The 23,571-nt window shown below is 47.1% G+C and overlaps 1 protein-coding gene across 1 annotated transcript in view; it reads right to left on the bottom strand.

Annotated features, from left to right (window-relative positions):
• Positions 1-17,216: 17,216 nt before the first annotated feature.
• LOC147659662 (uncharacterized) overlaps positions 17,217-23,571 on the bottom strand; it is a 40,736-nt gene continuing 34,381 nt past the window's right edge. Inside the window, exons 5-6 of the mRNA XM_086951568.1 lie at positions 23,009-23,130; positions 17,217-19,022 (exon numbers count right to left, since the gene is read on the bottom strand). Coding sequence (XP_086807694.1) covers positions 18,762-19,022; positions 23,009-23,130 — 383 coding nt within the window. The 3' untranslated portion in view covers positions 17,217-18,761. The remainder of the gene's footprint in view (positions 19,023-23,008; positions 23,131-23,571) is intronic.

The following is a 23,571-nucleotide window of genomic DNA, read 5'->3' as shown; positions in this document are numbered from 1 at the left end:
AGAAAGGAGCCTGGCTGTTTTTCAGGTGCTCAGCTTGTAGGACATTGTCACCTTTGCCCTGTGTCCTTCCCAAGAACAATATCCTCCCACTTACATTCCTTGTGTGTTTCATGAAAGGATACGCCTGCGAATTTTGGCCCTGCCCCTGAATGTGGCCACGCCCTGTGAATGTGGCCGTGCCCTGCAAATGTGGGCCACTTTTTTCGTCAGTGCCCGGGCCAAATTGTGATCCCAATCTGACCCTGGCAGAGGGGCGCTCAAGTTAGCAACACCTGGCTAAGCCTCCCATTTGGGTGGGTGCTGCTTACGTCATCGGCAAGCCTCTGCCTGACTGGACAAGGAATTTACGCTCCTGCAACCCCAGCACTGTCCTCCAATCAGAGTTTTATAGTTGTCCGCTGCTAACAAACCCATTGCATCAGGTAACTTAGTGGTCCATGCTGAGAGTGCTAGGCGCTTCTCACTCAAACTGCATTGGGGGAATACGTGATCTAGCTCTTCCTATATAGTGCTGCCGACCCCCTCACTAGATCACCTTCCCTGGCGCCAGCTGTTAACAAGTTTGGGCCGAAACCTGTTTTTCATCCACTCTCGCTGGTGTTATACGTTGTACTACATTAGCCCTTACTGGTTCCTTGTTTGTCCTTTGCCAACCCTAATCATTGGCTCCTAAGTGAGCTCTATACTGTCTTTCCATACGAATTTGGATTCCACTCTTCAGACAGCTTTCACAGTGGCCAATACTAACATACTCGACTGGCGCATTCAAGGCATGCAGACTTCATCCTGCAGATATGAGGAGCACTCCTACCTCCACCGCAGGGTGACACACATGGCACTCTTACAAGAATCCCATCTAACTAAGGCAGAGGCTGCGCACTTACAGAAACACTCGAGAGACCAGTTGTTCTCAATGAATTATTGTGCTTGTGGGATATTAGTCTGGATAAGAGTGGGGGTTCTCTTCATTGCAGATACCACAATTACCTACCTAGAAGGGTGGAACATCTTTAAGGAGGGCCATCATCTTTTTCTCGGAGCAATTTGAGCTCCAAACTTGATGGAGACTTCAATAGAGTCCTGATTGGTAAGCTGGATCATTCCTTCCCCACTCTGCCTCGCACGATTGCCATATCGAATGGATGCGCACTGTTGGGCGGGCTCAAACCCTGGAGTCTTATAGACATTTGGAAATCGCGTAATGCTAAAGAAGTCTGGCGCTTTAATATATGCACATAGGGATGTACATTCTGATTTCAGGAGGCACTATACTTCCCCATACACACCAGTATCTTCTGTATCAGAGGCAGATATTAGGTCCTTTTTAGCTGATGTGTTGCTCCTTCAGGTGCCACTTGAGTAGAAAGTGGAACTTAACAGAAATATCTCAGTTTTTTAAATCAAAGGTGATATATTCTCACTTACATTCATCAAGACTCCGGGCCCTGATGGGCTACTGCGTGAGTTCCATTAAAATTACACACCCCTTCTCACCCCCACGCTTGAAGACACTGCATGATGGGTGTTGGACTTGGCCCTTTTTTGCAGGGTCATCCCTGAACTTTTTGCCTTCCTCATTATTTTTTTCTGACCTGTTTTTGTTGCTTTTATGACTCTCAGCATTTTACCAATGCTGATCAGTGCTAAAGTGCACAAGCTCCTTATTGTAAATTGTTGTAATGGATTAGTGACACCATGATTGGCTTATTTGATTGACTTGTCAGACTCTAGTACAGTGCACCATGTGTGCACAGGGCCTGTAAATCAAATGCTGCTGGTGGGCTTGCATCACTGGTTGTGCCACCCACAGAAGCAGCTTGTAAAGTGGGGCTCAGGGCTGCCGTTGCAGAGACTGTGTGCAGTCTGGGACTGCCATGTCGACTTCGCAAGTGCACCCCCTTGCCAGTCCCTAAACCGTCCCTTTTCTACATGTTAGTCATGTCTAAGGTAGGCCCAAGGGCAGGGTGCATTGTATGTGAAAAGTAGGACATGCCCTGATGTTTGTGGCATGTCCTGATAGTGAATTACAGCCAATTTAGTTTTTCACTATTGCAAGGCTATCTATTACCATAGGCCAGAATGGGCACTTTGATTATAATATCTTATAATCATAACTGACCCAGGAAACAAGATAGGAAAATAAAGTTTTGTATGCCTGAACTCAAAATGTTAAAATACATCTTTTAGTGTGGGTTATTTTTACATTCTGTGTTTGAAAATACCCTTTTTAGAAAGTAGGTCTTTTTCTTGCCTAACCATTTAGCATGCCTCTGCTAGGTTTGTGAATTCCATGTCTGGTTTGTGAGTGACAGGGGGTTGGAGAGGGCTTTTGCTCCAGCAGTCTGATGGGTCAGGGCTGGGCTGAATAGAACTTGCATTGAATAGAGTGTAGGGGGAAGAGATTTCCTTTTAGCTCTCTGGGTCGGATCTACATTCAACAATGTTGTCTCCACCTCCTGCCAGGAAGCTGCACTAGGGAGGACAGAACTGTTTTTTGCTGGGCATAGACACTGTCTGCCTTCAGTGGACAAAGGATTGTTCAGTGTAAATATTGGGGCCCAGAACTTTAAATCACTTCTGGGAATCAAGACAAACCTTTGCCAAAGAGAGAAACCAAAGAAAGGTGAAGGAGAAGACTGCCCCTGTGCTGTTTACTGTTTGGGGTTGGCCTGCAGTGGTTACTTATTGCCAAGGAAAGGAAAAAAGGAACTGTGTGTTTACTTTTACTATCTTGAGGAATATCTCGAAGGGCCTGAAGCTGAGCTTGCCTCCTGTCCTGAAGTCTCAGGGACAAAAAGACTTCACCACCAGCTCCCCCTGAATTTCCTTACTGGGAGTTCTACCTGCAGAGAGGTGCCTGCTGTAGTTTTGGGGCCTCTAGAGACTGCGTGCCGCTGGGAGCTGGAAGTGCAACGCAACAAGGAAGAAGCTTGTCGCTGCCGCAGCAGTTGCCGTCGCAATGCAGAGGAAGAGCATCACCGCCGCAGCTGCTCGCCGGCGCCTTGCAGTGGAAGCATTTCGTATCACCAGAGAAGCATGCCACCACCATAGAGGTTGCCATCGCATCACCGGAGAAGCGTGTTGCGGGATTGGTCGCTGCTGAAGAAACCATGGATTTTGTTGCACGGCCATCAGGCTGCACGCATCGCATCCACATTATTGCATTGCATCAAAGACGCAATTTTGTTGCATCGCACCGGATCGTCGCATCGCATCGAGGTGCCATTTTGTCACATCACACCCGATCACAGTAAGAAACAGGCGCTTTCCCTCCTCTCCAGTAAGGAACATACGCATCACGTCCCCTGCGCTGCAGTAAGGATCAGGTGAGCCGCCTCCCCCGAAGCAAGGAAGTGACGCATCGCCTTCCCTGCGACCCTTTTGTTTATGTTGCATGAGGCATCCAAGATACTTTGAGAGTAAAGTGACGCATTTACCATTTACACTGAACTAAGCTATTTTTACCATTTTTAAACTCCTATTCTTGATATTGTGGATTTTTGTTGTTTGGTCTTGTGTTAAGTCTAGTAAAGATTACCCTTTTTTCTAAAATGGTGTAGTGTCCATTTGTAGTGTTTTCACTGTAATACTGTATGTGGTCACAAATGCTTCACGCACTTCCTCTGAGATAAGCCTGTCTGCTCGTGTCAAGCTACCAAGGGGTTGAGCAGGGGTTATTTTAGGAGTGTAGCCCCCTTACCCTGACTAGAAGCAAGGGCCCCTACTTGGTCAAAGGTACCTACCTCTGTCAGCTAGAGACCCTAATTTCTAACAATGAGGCTCTGACAGCTGCCTGTCTTCCGCTCTTGCTTCGTGAAACTCTCTGTATCTCCATACATGAACCAGGCAGGGATCCATGTGTGCTGACATCATATAGACCACTAGCGGTTCTCAATGCAGATTACAAAATACTCACTGAGATTCTGGCAGACCACCTGGCCCCTCAGGCCTCTCATTTGATCCACAAAGACCAAAACAGGTTTGAACCAGCAAGGAGCACATTCCTTAACCTGTGCCATTTTTTTGTATACCGGAGCAAGCTCCTACTGCCTGGCACTGGACCAGTTGGCTGGATCTAGGAAAAGCCTTCAATTCACTTGAGTGGACCTATTTGTTTGAGGTACGTCTGAATCATATGGTCTGGGAACCAGTTTCTTTGCTTGATTAAACCCTTACATACTCAAATCTTCGCTAGGGTCAAAACAGGCCAACTCATGTCTGACCTAATTATCCAAGGAGACACCCGGCAGGGATGTCCTATGTCCCAAATACCATTCTCTTTAGCAATGGAACTATGGGCTCACAACCTCCGTGCAAAAGGTACACATTATAATAAAAATAATACCATCATATGTAAAGCGCACAGCCACATCAGGTGAGGGTGTCCCAGCGCTGGGGGCCATCGGGAAAATTAAGAGAGCTATTGCCCAGAGTCACAAGGTGCTGGGCTGACCTGCTCCCAACAATTGAACCATGAGCCCGTGTTTCAGAGTCAGTCGTCCTGGCCGCTGCACCACACCTCTTCCCTTCCCCTTCACATTGGGGCTGGCCGCTTGGAGATCAAACTCTTCCGATCTCCCTTTATGCAGACAATATGCTCCTTTACCTTAGTGACATACATGATGCTCTGCCTGCCACAGCATGGATGCTCATTGAATTCACATATGTTTTGGGCATCAAAGTTAATTTGGGCTAAATATTGGCTCTTCCCATTGACCACTGCTATGTCTGTTGGGGGAAAGGTAAAAAGACCCCCAATCTCCAGGGTTGACAGCGTGGATGTGCCTTGAGCGCAGTGTATTTACCCCTTTTCACAGCTCCCAGTAGCTGTTGCGCTGGCAGTAGGTGCGAGGGTGCCTTAACGCAGGCTACACATCTCCCGAAACGAATAGCAAAGTGGCCGACAGCACGCACATGGGGTAGAGCCGCTCATTACCATTGTAGTGTTGTGGGCACTAGACCCACATGCTACTAAAAGTAGGGGCATGGACACAGGGAGTAAAGTGGTTAACTGGCTACGAGTGGTGCCTTCTATCGTCCGGCTCACATCCCCCATGATACCAGTGGTGGATTGGTGTGGGATGCAAGTGTGCTCAGCCCTCAAGGGAGTGGTTGGCAATACAAGTGCCTGCAGAGACACTAGAATGTGTCCAGCACAACACTGATGCTTGATCCTGCCCTTAGAGGGTACACTCCTACCCTGGCGATCCGTCATGTGCTGCTATTTGAAGATCAGAATGGATCATACACGTGCAGGCCTTCTTGATGGCAATCTTACGCAAGCAGTGACCGCGCTGCGTGCACAGATTGCTTCCTGATGTCCCCTCCCACCATCAGTGGGGGGTCCAACAGCCCTCGCAAAAATGGTGATGGTGCCAGGCATGCTCGACTTCTTTGATAATCTACCTCTTCATAACCCTAAGCACTTCTTTCGATTGCTTGCACAACTGACAGGTGACTTCATTTAGCACGCTACAAGAAGTAGGGTTGCAATTGCAAAGCTGTACCTAGTCCCTGACCAGAGGAGCCCAGCAGTTCAAAATTTTGAGCTTAGCCACCTGGCTAACTACTGCAGTTGAGGAGCCAGATGGTAATCAGGTTACCAGCTGGACTACACTATAACTGCCTCCCCCGGTGGGAAATATCGAGAATATTGCACTTTTTCTAAGACAGTATTACCCCCACCCCGTATCTGAAGCTAGTCGCGAGTCGCTGAAAATTCTGTGGAATTTTCTTCTCCATGTCCCCCTCGCTCTGGCGCGTCCGCTGCTTGGTATGCCTAGGGGCAGACCGGTCACTTCCCTAGCAGAGATGGGCACTTGACATGAAGTGGGTTTTCATAGTCTTGGGGATCTGTATCAAGAAGGCGCTCTCTTTCCCCTAGAGGACCTTACAGCCAATGTTGGGCTTCTCCCGGGTCATTTTCTACTACACGACCCCTTTACCCGGACGATGGGAAAGCATTGGGGTGCAATTCAAAAGATGCCCACAATGGATTTACTGATTCAATGCTTGCATGTCCTATTGCCGGGCCGCCACTTAACAAAATGGTTTGCTAGCTCTTAAGTATACACTCTGCCGGGCCTCTAACACCAGTGCGTTACCACTGGGTCCTTGAGCTGGGTTGTCCCTGCTCCTACACAGAATGGCCGACATCCTGGCTTGCCCTGCTGTGGTGTCTCTTGGAGCTCGTTTTAAATTAATTTAATACTACATATTGCACAGAGCCTACCTCACACCAGACAAAATCATATGGGTGTTCCCTTTGCTCCCCCACTATTGGCTGGTATCACTACTCTCTTAGCCCGCTGTGCATGGAAGCCCTCACTGCACACATGGGAGGTGTGTCTACTGGGCAGGTTCAGGCACACAAGCAAGAACAAAGTAACACTGAGGTTCTTGAGCCTGGCTCTTTTTGTAGCTAAGCATCTGGTTACTCACAGGTGTAAGTCACCTGCTCCCCCTCAACTCTGCCTGGGCCCACTCTATGGGTACCTGTGCTCAGGCTGAGAGAGCGGCCTTGCACCTCGAAGATATTAGGGGCTTGCGTAAACACCTTATCTCGGCCGGCTGGGACACTCTGCTCTCTGAGCTATGGTCTTTCCTCAGTCATGGCAATCTCCTTCCCTGATTTCACTTCTCTTGTACCCAACTGGGCTTCCAAATCACTGAGTGGCTTCTTCTCTTTTGAGTGACGTCACTTGTCTTTCCTTCTCCAGTAATGGATGCTTCCATGCTCTGGTATGGTACCGGTTCTCCTTGTGTCTGGTGTAGGTATGGGTTAGTCCTTTTCATTTAAGGTCGAGTTACACTCTACCTTTCTACTACTCTGGCGCTCTTAGACTCTCAGCAATCAGATGCTTTAGCCCACACACTTGTGTTAGCCACTCCACTACACACCACTGTATGCCTAGTCTGCCCTCATGGGAAGGTACTATATGCTGGTGTTGTCATGTGTGCGCTTTACTTTCAGACTACTAGTTTTGCTGTAAATATGGATCACCTGAACTGCTTGAACGTGTTGCTGGCTGGGCGTGCGACCACACGGAATTTTGCTTCTGCCTTTAACCCCCGAGGGTATCCCTGACCTCGCCGGACCCGCTTCGCGGGTCCCGCAGCGCCGTGAAGGCTAAGGCTGCTGTTTCCTGAGCAAGGAGAACTGCGGAGGAACGGACAGGAAGAGAGCCGGCGGGGCTGCGAGCACAGGCAGGGACTCCAGTCTCCAGGAGCCCCTGCGCGCCCATTCCACACACCTGGGCTGCTCTCCCCGCTGGCCACGCCCCCCGCTCTGTCCTGAAAACCGGGTTGTATCAGCAGACCCGTGGATCACCTGAACTGCTTGAACGTGTTGCTGGCTGGGCGTGCGACCACATGGAATTTTGCTTCTGCCTTTAACCCCCGAGGGTATCCCTGACCTCGCCGGACCCGCTTCGCGGGTCCCGCAGCGCCGTGAAGGCTAAGGCTGCTGTTTCCTGAGCAAGGAGAACTGCGGAGGAACGGACAGGAAGAGAGCCGGCGGGGCTGCGAGCACAGGCAGGGACTCCAGTCTCCAGGAGCCCCTGCGCGCCCATTCCACACACCTGGGCTGCTCTCCCCACTGGCCATGCCCCCCGCTCTGTCCTGAAAACCGGGTTGTATCAGCAGACCCGTGGATCACCTGAACTGCTTGAACGTGTTGCTGGCTGGGCGTGCGACCACACGGAATTTTGCTTCTGCCTTTAACCCCCGAGGGTATCCCTGACCTCGCCGGACCCGCATCGCGGGTCCCGCAGCGCCGTGAAGGCTAAGGCTGCTGTTTCCTGAGCAAGGAGAACTGCGGAGGAACGGACAGGAAGAGAGCCGGCGGGGCTGCGAGCACAGGCAGGGACTCCAGTCTCCAGGAGCCCCTGCGCGCCAATTCCACACACCTGGGCTGCTCTCCCCGCTGGCCACGCCCCCCGCTCTGTCCTGAAAACCGGGTTGTATCAGCAGACCCGTGGATCACCTGAACTGCTTGAACGTGTTGCTGGCTTGGCGTGCGACCACACGGAATTTTGCTTCTGCCTTTAACCCCCGAGGGTATCCCTGACCTCGCCGGACCCGCTTCGCGGGTCCCTCAGCGCCGTGAAGGCTAAGGCTGCTGTTTCCTGAGCAAGGAGAACTGCGGAGGAACGGACAGGAAGAGAGCCGGCGGGGCTGCGAGCACAGGCAGGGACTCCAGTCTCCAGGAGCCCCTGCGCGCCCATTCCACACACCTGGGCTGCTCTCCCCGCTGGCCACGCCCCCCGCTCTGTCCTGAAAACCGGGTTGTATCAGCAGACCCGTGGATCACCTGAACTGCTTGAACGTGTTGCTGGCTGGGCGTGCGACCACACGGAATTTTGCTTCTGCCTTTAACCCCCGAGGGTATCCCTGACCTCGCCGGACCCGCTTCGCGGGTCCCGCAGCGCCGTGAAGGCTAAGGCTGCTGTTTCCTGAGCAAGGAGAACTGCGGAGGAACGGACAGGAAGAGAGCCGGCGGGGCTGCGAGCACAGGCAGGGACTCCAGTCTCCAGGAGCCCCTGCGCGCCCATTCCACACACCTGGGCTGCTCTCCCCGCTGGCCACGCCCCCCGCTCTGTCCTGAAAACCGGGTTGTATCAGCAGACCCGTGGATCACCTGAACTGCTTGAACGTGTTGCTGGCTGGGCGTGCGACCACACGGAATTTTGCTTCTGCCTTTAACCCCCGAGGGTATCCCTGACCTCGCCGGACCCGCTTCGCGGGTCCCGCAGCGCCGTGAAGGCTAAGGCTGCTGTTTCCTGAGCAAGGAGAACTGCGGAGGAACGGACAGGAAGAGAGCCGGCGGGGCTGCGAGCACAGGCAGGGACTCCAGTCTCCAGGAGCCCCTGCGTGCCCATTCCACACACCTGGGCTGCTCTCCCCGCTGGCCACACCCCCCTGTCCACCAACCAATGATAGACGCTGATAGTGAATAAAACTGATCACAACTCCCGCTTCGCGGGAGCGTGCGGGAGGGCGCCGGGAGAAGCCCGGGACAAGGGCGGGACCGTCTGTGGCCGTCAGGGGCCGAAGGAGGCCGGGCTGGGCCACCCCCCTTATCAGTGACCCACAGCAATCATTCCAGTAAGTGACATTGACTTATAGTTTCTGACTGGTGGGAAGCATGGCAGGGTCTGTGTCAACAAGTGCTGTTAATGGCCATTTGACAACTCTTCCGATTGAGTTTGGTCCTCAAGCGATAAGCCCTCTAGATAAATTCTTTTTTAACCGGTCATTGACAATTGACAAAGAGTTATCTTTGGCAGAGAAGCGCGCAGAGCGTAGATTATCCATAGAACTACTTAAGAACTCATCGGATAAACTCCCAACTCTAGCATACCCCACCTTGGTAACTCCTCTATCTTCATTGAATCTTCCGGTTGCCAACGAACATTTTGAGGGTTCAGCTCCGATACCGAACAAGGACGTAGCAACTGAAGTTAACAATCCCTGTGGGAGTAATCCCCAACCCTCATCATCCCATGATTCTGGGGCCCAGGTTATATTGACCCAATCTAAGCTTGGGTCTAAAAGGAAACGACCAGCCCCAGCAAGAAAATGTAAATTGGTGGTTAAACCCCCCCAAAAACACAGGAAGCTGCATAAATCGGTGAACATCAGAGAGGCTGTCATTGAAGAAAATCCTAATATAGAAAGTGTTTCACGTATTAATCTTGCCCCTTTGGACAGTCAAGACAAAGAAGACAATACTTGTACTGACTTCACTGTACCAACTAATGAAAAGGTGTCATCACTTGTAAATGTGCTCCCAGAGTTGGAAAAATTACTTAGATTACTGCTTACCCCTATTGAGGATAGAATTGCCAAGCTTACAGATAGGCTAAATCATTTCGAACAGGCAACACTAGACAATTTCTATTCCACAAAATCTCTGATTAAAGCGAATACTAGGGTGGATGCAAGCACAAAGTCTCAGGTTCCTAGTAACCCTGTTATCCAGGATAAGGGAAGAAGGTCCCAAAATAACTCTCCTTTACCTTCCAAGCAAAGCAATCTTACAGCCAAAACAACCACAAAACCCGCAGATAGATCTGACAGAGCGCACGTTGGTTCTGTTCTATCTCAGCCGACCACTATACATCCTACACAGTCTACAATACCCCAGATACAAAATCCACCAACCGTTATGAGTGCTGAGGCTACAGCTTGCCCCCAAGCGGGCAAAGCACCAACAACTGCAAAAGTAATTAACAACAAGCAGATAGCCTCAAACATTCCTGTGGGAGGGAACAGGGCTAACGTATGCCCGCTGGTAGATAAAGTTCTAGTACCGACCCAATCAAATAATAAACAACAGGCGTTGAAGCCTGCCCCCCAATCCGTCCCCCAAGCTCCTAAACCAATCCCACCGCCCTTGGCAAAGCCACCTCACAGAAAACCCCCGGTTAACCTCACTCCAGATTCCTTCCCCTATGTAGCAGTTCTTATAAATGTACCACCATTACCCTCAGGACAGAGAGAAACTTTCCAGATGCTTAAAAACAAGATCATGCACTGGTTAAAGGAAAATCGTCCTCTGCCTGGTGACATCAATGGGTTAATCATAGGGGTAAGGAGAATAGACTGGATAGGGTATACACCGAAAACCTTGGGTGGGGACTGTATCGTGGTTAATTTCCAAGACCCAAGGGTGGCAGGATGGATAACTAGGCAGGGATGGGGAACAAACAAGGGAGGTATTGGAATTGTAGACCTTACCTTTTTCTACCCCCGACCAACCAGCGTAACGACTAGTTTGCTCAATGAACCCCTAATCCCCCCTACTGTATCATGGCCAGTCAATTCCTTACCAGCTCCTCCAGTTGGTCATAACCATACTACATACATAAATTACAACTCTCATGTAGGATGGCAGGACCCGGGATGGGGATATTGACAAACCAACTCAAATAGGAACAGCAGGACAGGAGGGAATAACAACGAGTCAAAAGGGGTTTGTGATGTTTATGTAGATACTATTGCTACAAATCCAACGGTCAATAATATTGAGACTGGGAGTTTTGTGGAAAAAGGTGGTATTAGACTGGGAATTCTAAATACTAATGTTGTGACATCACCCTCAACAATAGTCAACATGATTGTAGATCCCATTGATGACCAGGAAAAGCTGATTAATTCTATTGAAAGTCCGATGAACGCTCAAGTATTCCCAAACACCAACACTCACGATGGGACTGAAGCTAGCATTGGTACGCTTTTATCTTGGAATGTTGCTGGGTTGGGCAGTAAGTTGGATTCCCAATCCTGGGTGAACTATATCAGTGGGTATGATATCTGCTGTTTTCAAGAAACCTGGGCTTGTGACCCCCTTTTTTGTTTTGGTTATTTAAACTATTGTATACCAGCATTAAAAGGTGGAAGAGGGCGGCCGAAGGGAGGCCTCACTGTTTGGGTCAAACAGGACTTGCACATTAACATCAAAATGTTGGACCTGGGAAGTAGTGATTTACAAGTACTAAGAATCTCCACAGGCAAGGGCCCACCAATGGATTTGTATAATGTCTATGCGAGAGGTAACAATGTAACTAATTCACCCACCATTGAGCTGTTGTCTGCTGCCATAGAGGCTAAGTCCCAAGAAAGCATGATGATAATAGCAGGGGACCTCAACAGGACCTTTGAACCCTTGGACTGTACAAATGACCCCTTGGAGAATGAAGAGGATAATCTCTGGGGAGTACCATCTCTATGCCTAAAACCTGTAAAGAGATGGACAAAAGAGATTTTATTATTGAATGCAATTTGTATGGAACATGGTTTAAGAGCACTGAATGGGAGGACACCAGGGGACAAGGGGGGCAGCCACACTTTTGACAACGGTAACAGCAGGAGCAGAATTGACTATATATTGTGTAGTCTCCAGCTGTGGAATGGGGTTGTTGACATGGCCATTAGGCCCAGGGTTGAAAGTGATCACAACCCCCTCTGTGTGACTCATAGGTGGTGGAATGTTGGTGCGGGAAACTCTTTTCAAACGAATGATGAAGTCCCTGTAATGAGTAACGATGAACGCAGGTTAAAATGGCCAAAGGTACTGGCAAACAAGGCTACCATGACCTATATCAATAACGGGGTTGATAGTGCAATCTCCGCTATGGAGGCAGCGGTTCCAGTAGTTCCGGGGGATAGTGGTATCACCGAAATCCACAACAAGTTATTCTCCCTCCTGAAACCATGTTTTTTTATCAAAAACAGGAAAGGGAAGAAAGCTAAAGATGTGGGAAGGTGGTTTGACAGCCAATGTAGAACGGCACGACTAGAACTGGGACAAGCTATAAGGAATAGGGACCGTGCTGCAGTAGTAGAGAATAGGAAACTGTACAAAATGGCCATTTACCGAGCTAAAAAGAAATGGGACGAAGACCATTGGGCTGAACTAAAAGAGGCTTCAGGTAACAAAGACTCTAGGACATTTTGGAAAATCATTAAATGGGGTAAAGGAGCTGGCCCTGCAAAGCCAGATAATAATGTAGCAGAAGATGCTTGGGTTGACTATTTTAGACCTCAGTATGCTGAAGTCAACCATCCTGGGGTGGCTGACGGCATAACACCAGTTTATGCAACCGATAATCTGTTTTCCCTTAGAGAAGTGGAAATTGCCATTAGTTCTGTGAAATGTGGGAGGGCGCCAGGGCCAGACGGGATTCCCCCTGATATTTTCAAATACGATGTGACTAGATGGGCAAGGTATACCTTCCTTGTAGCAAATGCCCTAGCAAAGGGGGAAGTGGTCCCAGACCTTTGGAAAGGCGCAACTATTATCCCTATTCACAAGAAGGGTGATCGTTCACTCCCTGCCAACTATAGGCCTATAAGACTAATAGCTACCATGCAGAAAGTAGTTGGGAGAATGGTAACAAACCAGCTTATGGACTGGGTTGATGACAACAACGCCCTTTCTCCATACCAAGCTGGATTCAGGCGAGCAACCAGTACCATTGACCAGGTCTTCCGCTTCACTATATTGCGGTGGAAGACTGTTGTACTGGGAAGGGGCTGTCTGTACGTTGCGTTTGTCGACCTGCGGGCGGCATTCGACTTAGTCCCCCGGTCAAGTTATGGTTGGTCCTGCAAAAGATGGGGATTCCTGCCGATCTGCTTACACTAATCATGCGATTGCATGAATCCAACTTTGCAAGAGTCCAGTGGGGTGGAAATGGTGAGACAACCCCGGACTTCCCAGTGGAAAGGGGTGTCCGACAAGGCTGTTCCATGGCCCCTTTACTCTTCTCGTTATTTATTAACGGGATTGTGGAGAGAATGTTGAAGGCTAGTGTAGACGCCCCGTCGTTAGCGAACACCAGGGTTCCGATCCTGATGTTCGCTGACGACACTCTTATCTTGTCTAAGACCCCTGTAGGGCTACAACGTGCACTAAACATTTTCGATGCTTTTTGCACAGAGCACGGGCTAGAAGTGAACGTGGGAAAAACAAAATTAATGGCCTTCTCCCCAGGTCGCAGGAAGTATCCCAAGGTAACCTTAAACAACAGCAGGCTAGATACTGTCGCAGAATTTACGTATCTGGGAGTACAGATTGCAGAGGGCGCTGGCTGGACGCATCATTTGGATAAAGTGGTCTTAAAACACCAGCAGATCTCAGGTGCTTTAAGGGGGGAACACCGTAAATCTAAGACAAAACCTATTAAACCCGCACTTATAGTGTATGACGCGAAGGTCTTGGGTGCCACATTATATGGCGCGGAGTTATGGGCTTGGAATAGTCTTGTGGCTCTACAGACTTCAGAGAATAAGTTCTTGCGAGGGATCACAGGACTTCCACAGAGCACCCCCTTAATCCCATTGTTTTTGGAGCTGGGTAGGCGACCTATTGCCGACAGAGCCCGATTGCGCCCAGTTCTCTACTGGAGACGTCTCTGGACGACTCCAGAAATTAGACAATATGCGGAGGATTTTCTTTGGATAATCCAGGAAGACATCTTCCACAAGATAAAATGGCTAAAAAAACTGAAGGCCATGTTAACTAACTTAGGGTTTTCAAATCTTTGGAATAACCCTGTGGGAGAAATCTTCCCAAGTAAAGAAGCCCTCAAAGAACAATATTGGGATTGGGTGGGTGGTAATCTGCTGAAAGACGCCAGGGCCGACTCTATGGCTGGTCGCTTCCTGGAGACAAAAATCTTTCCTGTCCTAGAAAACTACTGGGATACCATCACGGTACCAATGGACAGGAAACTCGTCTTTCAGTTAAGATCCGGATCTATCCCCCTAAAGAAACTGACAGCTGGCTGGCATAGACCAACCAATAATTTATGTCCAGCATGTGAAAATGCCGAGGAGAGCGTAGGCCATTTCTTATTTGTATGTCAAGCTTATTCTGTACCGAGGAGAAAATGGCTTACGCCTGTATGTAAAAACCTGGGGACACGCGACAGCGCAGTGGCTTTAAGAATCCTATGTACAACAACTCAGGATTCGATAGTCATAGGGGTAGCCAAATACCTGGGTTGGGCTTGGGCAATTAGATGACGATCTCTGGGGGGAATTAGGTAATCAGGTTTTCCTTTTAATTATGACTTATGTAATACTATTTATCATAAATGGTTTTTGTATGTAAATACTGTATGAGCTGCACTCCATGTTTAATGAATTTTTATCTGTAATTATGTATTATTGTGTAATTGTTTTAAATTTTATGTGCTTTTATGAGAATTGTCTCGAATAAAGCTTATACAAACCTGTAAATATGAATCATTAACTGCCTAATAAAAAGATTTTAAAAAATACAGTCCTTGCACTTTTTACAAACTTTTTTTTCCAAAACCAAAAAGCTTGTATGCGAGTCATCAACTGTCACCTGCACACAGTGCTAGTCCTGTACACAAAAGTTTTAAACATGTGTAATACCTCTACACACCTATAACTCAATAGGAGCATACACATATTGTAAACACTTTAGCAGCAAAGAGGTTCTACAAATGTAGGTAGAGAACTAGGATCATACTTACTTACCACTGTGTAAAGTATAAAACGAACTAACACATTCATTGGATGATGCAATCAGTGATGTCATCAATGATGCCTTTTGAGACCGAGCACTTTCTGGTACAAAACTTTGATTGGACAGTATGCAGCAGATGAATGGGTTATCGTGCCATGCAAATGCTTCCCAGAAAAAGGAACAGTGGTATGCTATGCTAACAGCGCATAAGTAAGAACATTGAGGAACTTTTTCCTGCCATCACTGAGATGTAAACACGGCATGATGACTGAAATACAGTTTGTTCAATGACATGCTTTGATGGCGGCGATACAATCTGGAATGACGATTGTGTAATGGTTGTCCTTTCTTGCTTTCACTGAAGAAGAGCCAATCAGAATATTTAACCACCTGCATGTAAATGAATTGTTTCACAAGGGGCATTAGAGAAAGGCTTGATGCCGAAACGCCTCATGCCCAATGCAAAGAAAGTCAACATTGAACCCGCAAGACTGCTCCAGCAAAAAAACTGAACAAAATGACACCACATTTGCCAGAAAGTGAAATCTTTACTCAGAAAGCATGTTTTAGGGATTATGTGCAAATCCATTCATTTGTTTTTGACAAATTAACGTTATAAATGTATTCATATTTACAGCTGTGAGGATCCGTGGACTGGACAGATCAAAGGATACCCTGAAAAATAATTACCCAAACATATAGGGTGGCAAGGTAGGGATACCATGGCTAACTAGACCTGATAGAGTGGGGTCCCAGAGTGTTTCCCTGCTGCCAAAAACCAAGTTGTATTTTTAATGGTACAGCAGATCTGTTGTAAAATTACAATTAAAATTAAAATAAAGCAGGCTCAAACCCTTTTCAATTAGAAGTCCACCATGTGGCCAGGGCCCGGGTGGTCGCCATAGTATTATATTAAGGGGAGCGGGATGTGCGGCATCCCCCTCTCTGAGCCAAAGTATGGCCAGGGGGCGCCATCCCGCCGGGCTTTTTCGCCACAGCCCCAACCGTGAACTTGGTTTTGGATGCCCCAGGGGGGCCAAAGCACCCAATAAAAAAAAAAAAAAAAAACAACAGAAAAGCGTGGCTGGCCATTGAGTAGTGTCACAGAATGGGGCTGCTTGCAGTGGGCCGCAAGGGCCTTGGAGCTCTCTCAAAAAAGAAAACTGTTGGTGTCACAGGTTCGACCGTGACACCCACAAAAAAATAAAGAAACAAATAGAAGCAGGAAATTATATGAAATGATTGGCCAGATCCACTCCTTAAGAACACACTGCTCCTGCAAAGATTGCCCCATAATGCCCTTCATTGGTGAATACACATATATTTTCTTCATGGTGGTGGCCCAAACAGGAGCCAAGGTGCTCCTTTTTGTAATATCCACGTTACTTATTGGTCTTAGGATGGAAGTTTTACAGATAACACATTGGGGTATTTATTAGGCTTTTATTTGGGTGGGTCTAAATCTTGTCATTGGTGAGGCTTGGAGTTATGTTTCTAAATTGCTAATTCGGAAGGTGACCATGATCCCGTTGCGCAGAGGATTCTCTCTTGTGATGTAGGCCATCCTGCCGTACACTCAGTAGCCCCTCTTCAGAGACAGCCTGGTGCCCAAGGCTAATACAGGTACTCAGTGACACATGCCCATGCTCTCATCGCCTCCAAGTCTCAAGAATTGAGAAGAATGGCAGACAACAGATAGATGACCAGGCGACCTTGCGAAGACGTAGGTCCTGATGTAGATTACGGCGGACGGGTTACTCCATCACAACAGGAACAGATATCCCTTCAGCTGAACTATAGATCCCGTAGGTTATTATGGGGTTTATGTTTTGAAAGACATGATATCCATCAACGTCATTAAGGAATAGCCCATTCGCTAAAATATAAATAAGTCTCCCTGTTTTCTGTTTTTACTGATTTTTACCGATAAATGCAGACAGTAAACATTCATTTTCTTGTCTGTATTTATTTTTAAATGTGGATAAAAACGGAAATTGGGTTGCTTCTTGAATCATTCTAAATATTGTCTGCCATGACTGGCAGGCCAATAGATGTGTGGACTGATAGATAAGGGGGTTCAAAAAGAAAGAAATCTTAGTAAATAAACTTTAACAGAAGTAGGTATGCACAAGGTTGATAATGAAATTTGCATGTTTTCATATAAGTGTACTGATTTTTCTTCTGCAGGTATTAAAAACACTGAATCCTGGTAGACATTCAAGCACGAGCGCATATTTATTGGTTAAATGAATGTGGAAATACAATAATTTCTGCTTAATTTTTCCACAAAACACAAAATAAATATGGATAAATACAGATACAATTAGCAAAAAATAAATATGGATAAATACAGAAGGAAATGGCAAAAAAATAAAAACCATAAAACTGTTAGTCCTAAATATAAATCATGCCCTACGTGAGACTAACTCATGAAGACTGATAATATCGGCCGGGCTGGCCAGCGCCAGTATCGCGATGACCCACTCTTGCTGCATGTCAAACATTTGTTCACAGGACTATTGTTCCATTGGGTTTATTTCTTCTATTCTTAACTCTAAATGAGCAATATGTTTGTAATTAATATTCAGAACACAATATTTCAGGCAGACCATATTTTGGTGACGATGTTCTGGTAACATACAGACTCTTATCAGCAATCTATGACATTGGGCAAGACAACCTGCAGTAGCAAAGATTAAAACAGGAAGCAGAAGAAGCTATTTTCCAAGTCCCTCCATTTTACTGAAGGTGCATGATCTGGGTTGAAGACAGTCTGTGCAGGAAGGATGCAATGCCATGTGAGCCAAGGCGACCTTCCATGCTATTGGAGTTCACATTTGAACAGAATGGCTCAAAGCATCACAGATGGACAGAGAATATTTGATTTCACTGGTTTTTAAAGATAAATAATAAATACGTTGCACTGCAAGTCAGAACAAGAGATGCCTTTTGAGATATGCGAGAGCCGCAGAGCTGCAGTCCTACCAGTAGTAGCTACTCATAGTGGTAGAGTTCACTTGAGTTAAGTACGAGTGTGAGTGGAGACTCTCACCAAAGCCTCTTTCTATTGCCCAAGATTGTGTCAGTGGGTGCACTCTTTGCCTTTCTTGTTAGGTGGATGTAATGACTGTGGAGTCCTCACACTCTCCACTGCCAGGAAGTGTTTTTGGAGTAAGTCATAGGTCCAGAGCAGTCTTTGCACAATTCGAGCAGCAGCTTCATGAAGGCGTTAGTTAGATGAAAATGACATTTACTTTAGTAAACTGGGAGCTTGTCGAATTGTGATCACATTGCTGAAGGAATAGGGTTGGCCAATATTGTGTGCCACTGGCATCTGATCAGGGGGGTACCAGGTCATGATGAGTTCAGGAGGTAATCGTCAAAGTTAACCCAAAAGTTACATAAAAACACTGTGAGATTCAGTGGAGTTTCACAAGAGAGTGGGATCAGTGTGTTGCGCTGATTTTTAGCGCTGGGAACTTGTTCTGCGCTTCAAAATCAGTGCGAACAGCCAGATGGCGCTGATTTTGTGCTGCCACTCAAGTAGATTTTTGTACTAGAGAGGCAGCTTTCTGTACACTAGGGGATGCCAATTCTTGCTCGCCATCTTAATGTTGGTGAGCCACATATGAGAACAACCTCTGCTACGGGGTGGTAGGCGGAGTTTTGCCGAAACTCCAAAACTCAGCAAACTTCACGAGCGGAACAGATTTTATCGCCCACCCCTAATTTCAAGGTTGAATCCTCCGTGCTTTCCTCAAGGGTAAAAGTGACTGGATCTGCCACCGCAGTCCCTGGTATTGTCATGGTGGTGCTCCCGTCCATGGCAGTGGGGTGGTTCCTGTCGCCCATGAAGTCGACGATCAGATGCGTTATAGGGGTTATTGTATCTCACGGTGTTCGCTGTTCTCCCGGCCGTGGCATTCCCGGCCGTGGCATTCCCGGAGCTGGCAGCTGCTGGGTCAAAGAATCCCCCAGAGAATCCTCCGAACAGCCCAGACAATGACCCACTGCTTAGCTGAAAGAGAAGAAAGTTGGCATATGTGAATATCAACACCAAAACATCTGCGATGTAATCAAGGAAAATGGACATTGTTCACAAAATGATTATATTCACTGAAAGGGATTCCTCAAAACTAAAGAAGGGTAACACCAGAAGACTGTTCTCATTACTAGAAATCTTGCAACATCCCCTCATGTGGGTAGAGCTACACACCAAAGGTATGCCAGTGTGAACCACAACTCCCACCAGTGACAGCTGTAGCTCTCACACCATGTTCCTCTCAGGGATGTGCTCCCACCAGACATGACCTCCCTACAAAAGAAAGTGCTCAAGCAATGGAGAGATGTTTATTTGGGAAAAAGTGATCACATCCTGGAGCTGTGGAGAATTGTTTCTATCAGTGTCCTGTCTTATCAGAGGAAAGGATCCACTTACAGAGGATCAGCTGGAGGTGTGAGAGATGTGTCTCTAGAAAAATCTGATAATGTAGAAATGACCTCCATACAGAAGGACATCACGAGGCCGTGGAGAGAGATTTCTTTCAATGAGATACTATGCTCCTATTGCAAAAACTTTGGGAACATGTAAGAGCAAATTTGGCAACTAGAAGAAAGGCCTGGACATATGATGATGGTGAGAAACTGTCAAGTGTGTTGCCTCCAAACCAACAAGTAATGCCCTTGAACGTCCCGCGGGAGGTCTCATCGGACCTGACAGGATCGTTGGAGATCAGACAATAAAATGCTTCAAATGCTGCATGGAAGTCCTGGTGGGATATTGTGTGTGTCATGTTGAGAACAGTTTTTGTCTAAAGGAATGATTGTAAGGTTTTCTTGAAAGGTGTGCTTTGTTACAGGTTGATTTTAGGACATTAAATGTGTCATCAATAAAGTGATTTATTGGTTATGGAAATGGGTCTCCTTTCCTATAATTAGGGCTCTGAATATTAGTATTGAGAGATCTCATTGTGGCCAAGGATTCTCTAGATGTTTTAACAAAATGCAGTAGCAACTAATACATTGAGGGTGGGGTATTGGAATTGTCCAAAAGAGGTAAGTGATGGGGGAGTATTGCAGTAATCCCTATAGGCGGTGGCGGACGGAAATTTTAGCAAGAAGGGTGACGGGCACACATGCAAACATACACACTCACCTACACCCATGTATTCACACACGAGGGAACACACATATCCATTCCCAACACTCACTCCCAAATGTTTATACATAAAGGCACACATGCGCCAAACATTAACAGAATCACACTTACCATGCAGAACTGTCTCACAGGTCCCAGGAGGATTGGGACGGCAGCCTTTGGTTCACCTTAGCTCAGGCACTCAGGAGCATGCACATTTAGCGAATGTCTAGCTCCTGGATAAAGAGTGTCTGTCAGGCTATGCATTGCTCATCTTGACACTCTTCTAGTTGAGTGAAAGGTGAGTGGGCATGCCCCCCTTACCCATTAGGACAAGCCAGGCCTGCCTAAAGACGTTTTTGTGAGTGGAGTATTCTAAGGCTCTTAAACATAGTCTGTGAGCGTGGAATATAGTGATAGCCCCAAAGTGTGCTCAGCGATGACAGAGTGTTCGAATACACTCCAATGTAGTCTGTGAAGGTGAGTATTGCAATACTTTCCAAAGCCGTCAGTGAGGGTAAGGTATTTCTGGTAAACGTCGTTTACAACGCGGTGTTTACACCGCACGACCTTTACCACGCTGCCATTACAACGCAAGTCATTACTACGACTTGCGCTGGATGGTGCTGTTGGTTAAGGAACATTGTAATTTTCTATTCCAACACCTTTCCTACTGTTACCTGGGCTGGTGTTGGAATGGAAAATATAATAATCCTAAATCCGCGCCCTCCACCGCAAGCGGTTGTAGCGACTTGCGTTGTAAAATCCGCGATGTAAAGTACCACGATCAAAATGATTGTGTTGTACTATCATACATCCGGTATTTCTATCCTCTAATGCGTCTGTGGGAGTGTAGTACTGTACAAGTCCCTTAAGAGTCCAGTACAGGTAAAATATTGCAATGGTATCTAAAGTGGTGTGTGGTAGTGGTGTGCTGCATTGGTTCTAAAGGGGCCTGTGAGGGTGGAACATTAAAATAGTCCATAAGGCTGCCTGCGAGTGTTGAGCTTTGGAATTGTCAGTAAAGTTCCCAGTGAAAATAGAGGATTGAAATAGCCCCTAAAGTGGCCTGTGGGGGGGAGTAGAGCAATAGCACTGAAAGCACAGAGTCGGCTTTGGTGGCTGTCACAGACAATATCAGGAATACGGTGGGTAAGCGAGGCTCTGTGGTGCTCACATTACTTGACCTGTCTGCAGCATTTGATACCGTCGGCCACTCCGTGCTTGCGACCCCAGTGGCCACGGCAGGGATTACAAACACTTCTCTACAGCTGCTGAAACAGGGAGATCCCAGACACTTCTCTGAAACCAATTCAACCCTGAACACTTCTCTGTCCTGTGTGGGGTGCCACAAGGGTCCTCATTAAGTCCTACTTTATTTAACTCCATATGAGCCTCCTTTAGTCGCTCTCATTAGATTTGTTGCCTTATTGGTACATTTGTTTGCAGATGACACTCAAATAGTCCGTCTCATTTACAAGAACATTCAATGAACAGCCAGTAGTTTCCAGAATTGTATGCAGGCAGTTTGTAACTGCATGACAAGGAATTGTCTGAAATGAAATGTGGAAAGAACAGAGGTCCTCATCTTTGGTAATCAACCCAATGTATGGTCTTCAGCTTGGAAGCCTGAAGAGCCGCGAGTGATTCCTACGCAAGTGAAATCAGCTGAGAATGTGGGGGTGATGTTTGATCATTTACTGGCTTTTACTAAGCAAGTGAGTTCTGTAAATCAACTTGCATCCTTACTTTAGGAATGCTCAAGAAAAGCCTAACATATAGCCCTCTGCATTTATTGCCTTTACAGATGTAAAGAGACGGTAAGCAGTCCAAAATGCAGCGGCCGCCGGATTTTAGCTATCCCTGAACATTGCACGGTTGCATCGAACTAGATCACCTGCACTGGCTACCAATCAGGAAGAGGTCCATATTCAAATCTCTGTTAATAGCACGTAAAGGACTAGATGGGCTAGGTGTGAAATGTCTGGAGAAAAGATTCCAAAGATATGTACCGCGTAGGGTATAAGGATCAGGATCCAGAAACAAATGTGACAGTTCAGAAGGTCTGCAGATACCACTGGGGTGAAAGATCCTTAAGGCATGAAACAGCAAACGTCTGGAATGCTTTACCCAGAGATATCCAGGCTGATGACCATCACTTGTCCTTTAGAAAATAACTGACAAGATGTTGTTTTAACAGAGGATCTAATTCTTTGTTTCAGAGATGAGGTGGGAAGAGTATGTTTGTGGTAACACTCTATAAATTGTTAGTATTTTTGTTATCATTAATACCAATGAGAGAGTAGTATTGCAATCATCCCTAAAGCGGACTCTGAGGGTGAAATTGTAATAGTCTATAAATTGTGAAGGACTATCAAGTGTTGCAATCATCCCAAAATTGGTCAGTGAGAATAGAGTTGTGAAATATCCCTTGAAGCGGCCAGTGAGGGTGGAATATTACAATAGCTGGAGAAACAGCCGGTGAGGGTGGAGTACTGCAATAGGACTTAAAGTGGCCTGTGATGGATTACTGTAATAGCCCCTAATGTGGCCAGTGATGAAGTACTGCAATAGCCCTTAATGTGGCCAGTGTTGGTGGAGTACTGCAATAGCCCTTAATGTGGCCAGTGTTGGTGGAGTACTGCAATAGCCCTTAATGTGACTATTGACTCCCATTCAGTGGCTCCTACTCATTGATTCCTGTACAGTTGTTCACAGGCGGTGACTCTATCTAAATGGCTTCTCTTCAGTAATACCAATTCATTGCTTCCCATTCAGGAGGACCTGCCCCATATTTTAAGTATCTCCTACTTATACAACCCTGCCAATCCTCTGTAATGTTGGGCCACAGCCAAATGTGTCCTTACCAGGAAAAGAAGGCCGGTCAGCACGGCCCCGATCCCAAGACCCCCCAGGACGACGAGGACGATCTGCCAGTCAGTCATGCCTAGGACGCTTACGGAGCCTTCTTCACTCACTGTGGTTGTCTCTGTGGGGGATGTAAGACAAAAGAGTTACGGATGTTGGGTGCAGCAGTCCTTGGCAGTCCGTACAAGGCTTCCACAGTCCTGCCCTGTGGTGTTCTAGATTTGAATGAGGCAGTCTGCAGACCACCTCCAAGGACGTGCTCAAGGAAGAGTAGGGGGTGTCCTTGAGCACTCAGAAAGACTGCGGGCCCATATGCAATCCGGCCACTATTGGTCAGTGTTCACTTAGGCAGACATTATGTGGCAGGAGTCAACCAACCCTATTTGTAATGAGATCTACGTCATATAAGTGAACATCGTGCTGAGCTACTGAAGGCCAAGTAACTCGCACACTGTTACAAGACACCCCCTCGCCCAGCTTCATGTTTTTAAACCTAGTGTCCATGGAGCCCGATACTATAGTTTGAACAATTTACTGTGCACAGACCAATTTATTTTGCCAT

This window comes from Lissotriton vulgaris, unplaced genomic scaffold, assembly GCF_964263255.1.
Source record: "Lissotriton vulgaris unplaced genomic scaffold, aLisVul1.2 SCAFFOLD_2485, whole genome shotgun sequence".
In the NCBI taxonomy this organism is placed as follows: Eukaryota; Metazoa; Chordata; class Amphibia; order Caudata; family Salamandridae; genus Lissotriton; species Lissotriton vulgaris.
This window is presented reverse-complemented; position numbering and strand designations above follow the sequence as displayed.